This window comes from Salmo salar, chromosome 13 (genome assembly GCF_965601325.2).
Source record: "Salmo salar chromosome 13, fSalSal1, whole genome shotgun sequence".
NCBI lineage: Eukaryota > Metazoa > Chordata > Actinopteri > Salmoniformes > Salmonidae > Salmo > Salmo salar.
In genome coordinates this window covers 59,264,099-59,270,098 of record NC_138303.1, presented here as the reverse complement: position 1 = coordinate 59,270,098, position 6,000 = coordinate 59,264,099, and the positions used below count along the sequence as shown (strand labels likewise).

The 6,000-nt window shown below is 42.3% G+C and overlaps 1 protein-coding gene across 1 annotated transcript in view; it reads left to right on the top strand.

Moving 5' to 3' along the window:
* The first annotated feature begins 207 nt into the window (after window positions 1-207).
* The window catches only part of hspa4a (heat shock protein family A (Hsp70) member 4a), an 18,094-nt gene continuing 12,301 nt past the window's right edge, over window positions 208-6,000 (top strand). Inside the window, exon 1 of the mRNA XM_014136794.3 lies at window positions 208-635. Coding sequence (XP_013992269.1) covers window positions 529-635 — 107 coding nt within the window. The 5' untranslated portion in view covers window positions 208-528. The remainder of the gene's footprint in view (window positions 636-6,000) is intronic.

Sequence of the window (6,000 nt, the reverse complement as noted above, 5' to 3'; positions counted from 1 at the left end):
CAGTGCCAGAAATATGTGAGGGAAAGGGAGCGATTGTTATTAGATTTGAGGAGTAGAAGAGGGTTGAAGAGTCAGGTCGGATTTAGACCTTCAGTCTCTTGTCCACACTCCAGTCCAGTTGGAGGCGGTAATGCACCTTAAAGTTGGTTGCCAACCGCCATATAAAGTTGATAGAATAAGAAGGTCCTAGTTCAGAATGAAATCTTTCAAATAGAAAGGTCCAGAGCCAAATATCTCTTGACAGAAAGGTCTAGAGCCATCGAGAACTATTCAATTCTCGCGATATAGCTTTAAGATTCCGCGTGAACTCGCAAAACCACCTTGCATCTACCGGTGTGCACCACTACCACCAGAGTACTCCGTATTGTGCTGTGGATTATGAATTCAATTTGAATTGACACTTTTGATTTAACATTATCCACTGACTTTTATACGTCTTTCAAAATAATTCAAACACATTTTTTTTTTAAGAGTTATCTACGTCTGCATTTCATACAGTAGTAGAATACAGGCAAGGTAGCGTGGAAGATGTCAGTGGTGGGAATTGATGTGGGCTTTCAAAGCTGCTATGTTGCTGTTGCTCGAGCCGGAGGAATTGAAACCGTGGCTAACGAATATAGCGACCGAAATACACCGTAAGTAGAACATTTTAAAACTCGTTGTTTCATTAGTCTAGATTAGCCATCCACTTGAAACAAATACATTTGGTTTGTGAGTGGCCAGTTTCTGCGGCCTTGACAACTAACATTAGCTAGCCAGTTGGCTAACAGTTGTGTGTGTGTGTGTGTGCAGGGTAACGTTACTAACTACTGCACATGAATTCCGCTGGATAGCGTTATTCATCCCGTTTTGTCGGCAATTGTAATTATCGTTATTATCAGATGGACTTATTTCACATGTGTATTTAACTAGATAATGGTTGCTTACTAGCAGGAACTTATCATAAGGAGGGTGCCTACTATCATAGCTAACTAGCCAGTAACTAGCCAGTTAGCTAACTCACCGTTTACTGAGTTTAGTTAACACTGCCATAAAGTAATAAACCCCGCCCATTTCTAGCATTTCTCTAACGAAAATCAGATGTTTAAATGTAACATTAATACTAACCGTAACCACACTGCTAACCTTATGCCTAACATTAAATGAAGACCAAAACGCAAATGTTTGTTTTCAAGAATGTTTACGATTTAGCCATTTTTACTTTGTCGCTGGGGTAACTAGTTGAAACTGCTTACTGTAGTAACTTGCTTGCTATGTATGATGACATCCGTCAATCGCCGGTAGGAATATTCTAGCAATTTTGCAGAGCGTAAAGCTATGTCGTAAAGTATAATGAGATGTAATGACCCCAAATGTAGTAAAAATATATTCTTATCCTTTCCATATTCGTTTATGGCACCACTGGCAACAGTTTTAATTTACATCTAGTGTCAGATTTACAGTGTTTTAACTACATTAAATCATATTAAAAGCTGTTCATATTTACCCCCAGGAAGAATAACATTTTTTTTTTTGTACGTTTTCTGACAAGCGAGCACTTAGATGTGGTAATTTTCATAAATTCATAGAATGTTTGGAAATGATAGATATATATATGTGTGTGTGTGTGTGTGTGTGAGAGAGAGAGTGTGTAAGGTATTTGTGAAAATTCTATGGCATTGTAGTGAGAAAGCGGCCATGCGTTTTGGACAACTAATAGACACTGCACCAAATAAAACCACCAAAAAACATATGTTTTGTCCAGGACCAGAATCTATGCAGACCAGTGCACCATAGCCAATCAGAGCTGCAGTAGGCCTATATGCAAATAAGATATTTGCCACACCAGCCTGCCATCATTCACTTTGAACTGGACTGTGTGTTCAGTAACAGTGCGACTTTAGATCATTAGAACGCATTTGCCACAAAATACACCTGAATGGATTCCTGCAAATATGTCAATACCATGGGGGAAGTTCAAGTCCTACATTTGAGTACTTCAGTCCTATTGATCAAACAACCATGTAAAGGTAGGGTCAGTTGCCTATGCACGTAAACAAGATCAACAACTAATGCTAGCCAGAGCGAGATTATCTAGAATATAACGAGGGAACATTCGATAAACCCTCTCAAACCTTTTCAGCTAGTTGGACCTCAACATTGCCCTGATAAATAATGGGGAATGCTCGTCCTTCTGCAGCTTGCATGCTTGTCCCAACCCACATTGACTACTGAATGGGAACTTGCCTGTCTGCCCACCCATTTAATCGATGCCAAATACATTTGATTGTCAACTAAGATAGTTGCTAACTGTAGATAAGTTGTTCAAGTTCAGCAAAGCTAGCAAAGGAATTTACATATCTTGCAAGTTAACCAAATGACACCTGTATCCCTAGCTGTTGCAACCAAAAAACAATATGAGGGGGAAAAGTCACTCCCTCACCCACTACTCCAATGACATGACATCCTCCCATCAGCTAACACTTAACATTAGACTCTGTTTTTAGGTTGTTAAATAAATAGCTAGCTACATAAATAGATATGTTAACCCAGGGGTGTCAAACTCATTCAGTGCACAGGCTTTATTGGAGGAAAAAAAACAGCAAATTTGCGGACCAGACATATCCTATATTTGTTTTTACAAAAAAATTTGCAACTGCGACCCAAACTGGCCATTGTTTTATTAGAAATAATATGGCTCATTATAATGTTAATTTAAGTAGATAGGATGCTGTATATTGCATTTTAACACTTTAACTAGTGATGCACCGATATTACCTTTTTTTGCCTATATTGATATCCAATATTTTCCTTGCCCCCAAAAAACGACACCGATAACCTATTTATTTCAAATTTTAGCATTCTTTTAAGCATTCTAGCACAGTTAAATATTTAACACACACACGGACGCAGCGGTCTAAGGCACTGCGTCTCAGTGCAAGAGGCGTTACTACAGTCCCTGGTTCGAATCCAGGCTGTATCTTATCCGACCGTGATTGGAAGTACCATAGAGCCGTGCACAATTGGCTCAGCGTTGTCCTGGCCGTCATTGTAAATAAGAATTTGTTCTTAACTGACTTACCTAGTTAAAGGTTACACACACCACACTGACCAAACATTTATTTTGTTGGCAGTTAAGTATGTCCCCATTGCCAGCAAAACATAATCAAAACCTATTTCTTTCACTTACTTGCTGTCGTTTCATTCTCAAACAGGATTTCTATGGAATGCCGTTTACATGTTTATTTTTTATTGCATCATAATTTAACCAGGTAGGCTAGTTGAGAACAAGTTCTCATTTGCAACCGCGACCCGGCCAAGATGAAGCAAAGCAGTTCGTCACATACAACAACAGAGTTAAACATGGAATAAACAAACTTAGTCAATAATACTGTTGAAAAAGTCTATATACAGTATGTGCAAATGAGGTAGGATAGGGGAGGTAAGGCAATAAATAGGCCATGGTGGTGAAGTAATTACAATATGGCAATTAAACACTGGAATGGTAGATGTGCAGAAGATGAATGTGCAGGTAGAGATACTGGTGTGCAAAGGAGCAAGATAAATAAATACAGTATGGGGATGAGGGAGTTGGATGGGCTATTTACAGATGGGCTATGTACAGCTGCAGTGATCTGTAAGCTGCTCTGACAGCTGGTGCTTAAAGCTAGTGAGGGAGATATGAGTCTCCAGCTTCTGTGATTTTTGCAGTTCGTTCCAGTCATTGGCAGCAAAGAACTGGAAGGAGAGGCGGCCAAAGGAAGAATTGGCTTTGAGGGTGACCAGTGAGATATACCTGCTGGAGCGCATGCTATGGGTGGGTGCTGCTATGGTGACCAGTGAGCTAAGGCGGGGCTTTACCTAGCAGAGACTTGTAGATGACCTTGAGCCAGTGGGTTTGGCAACAAGTGTAAAGTGAGGGCCAGCCAACGCGAGTATATGGGGCTTTGGTGACAAAACGGATGGCACTGTGATAGACTGCATCCAATTTGTTGAGTAGAGGGTTTGGAGGCTATTTTGTAAATGATATCGCCGAAGTCGAGGAGCGGTAGGATGGTCAGTTTTACGAGGGTATGTTTGGCAGCATGAGTGAAGAATGCTTTGTTGCGAAATAGGAAGCCGATTCTAGATTTAATTTTGGATTGGAGATGTTTAATGTGAGTCTGGAAGGAGAGTTTAGTCTAACCAGACACCTAGGTAGTTGTCCACGTATTCTAGGTCAGAACCATCCAGAGTAGTGATGCTGGAGGGGCGGGCAGCGATCGGTTGAAGAGCATGCATATATTTTTACTTTCATTTAAGAGCAGTTGGAGGCCACGGAAGGCGAGTTGTATGGCATTGAAGCTCGTCTGGAGGTTAGTTAACACAGTGTCCAAAGAAGGGCCAGAAGTATACAGAATGGTGTCGTCTGCGTAGAGGTGGATCAGAGAACACCAGCAGCAAGAGCGACATCATTGATGTATACAGAGAAGAGAGTCGGCTTGAGAATTGAACCCTGTGGCACCCCCATAGACTGCCAGAGGGCCGGACAACAGGCCCTCCGATTTGACACACTGAACTCTATCAGAGAAGTAGTTAGTGAACCAGGCGAGGCAGTCATTTGAGAAACCAAGGCTGTTGAGTCTGCCGATAAGAATGTAGTGATTGACATAGTCGAAAGCCTTGGCCAGGTCAATGAATACGGCTGCGCAGTATTGTCTCTTATCGATGGCGGTTATGGTATCGTTTAAGACCTTGAGCGTGGCTGAGGTGCACCCATGACCATCTCTGAAACCAGATTGCATAGCGAAGAAGGTACGGTGGGATTCGAAGTGGTCAGTAATCTGTTTGTTAACTTGGCTTTCGAAGACCTTAGAAAGGCAGGGTAGGATAGATATAGGTCTGTAGCAGTTTGAGTCTAGAGTGTCTCCCCCTTTGAAGAGGGGGATGATTGCGGCAGCTTTCCAATCTTTGTGGATCTTAGACGATAAGAGAGGTTGAACAGGCTAGTAATAGGGGTTGCAACAATTTCGTCAGACAATTTTAGAAAGAGATTGTCCAGATTGTCTTGCCTGGCTGATTTGTAGGGGTCCAGATTTTGCAGCTGTTACAGAACATCAGCTATCTGGATTTGGGTGAATGAGAAGTGGGGGAGGCTTGGGCGAGTTGCTGTGGAGGGCTGTTGATCGGGGTAGGAGTAGCCAGTTGGAAAGCATGGCCAGGCATAGACTTTTTTTATTGAAATTCTCAATTATAGTGTATTTATCGGGGGTGACAGTGTTTCCTAGCCTCAGTGCAGTGGGCAGCTGGGATGAGGTGCTCTTATTCTCCATGGAATTTAGTGTCCCAGAACTTTTTGGCGTTTGTGCTACAGGATGCAAATTTATGCTTGGAAAAAGCTAGCCTTAGCTTTCCTAACTGCCTGTGTATATTGGTTCCTTACTTCCCTGAAAAGTTGCATATCACGGGGGCTATTCGATGCTAATGCGGAACGTCACAGATTTATATTTTTTGCTGGTCAAGGTCCGGTCAGGTGAGGTGTGGTCATTTGACCGCAGACCCATTACGGATGCAGGCAATGTGGGAGTGATTGCTGAGATCTTGGTTGAAAACAGCAGAGGTGTATTTGGAGGGCAGGTTGGTTAGGATGATATCTATGTGGTCCCCGTGTTTACGGATTTGGGGTTGTACCTGGTAGGTTCATTGATAATTTGTGTGAGATTGAGGGCATGAAGCTTAGATTGTAGGATGGCTGGGGTGTTAAGCATGTCCCAGTTTAGGTCACCTAACAGCACAAGCTCTGAAGATAGATGGGGGGCAATCAATTCACATATGGTGTGAAGGGCACAGCTGGGGGCAGAGGGTGGTCTATTGAAAGCGGCAATGGTGAGAGACTTGTTTCTCACCTGGATCGTAAGACAGAACTCTGCAGGCTATCTCTGCAGTAGATTGCAACACCGCCCCCTTTGGCAGTTCTATCTTGTCAGAAAATGTTATAGTTAGGGATGGAAATGTAAGGGTTTTTGGTGGTCTTCCTAAGCC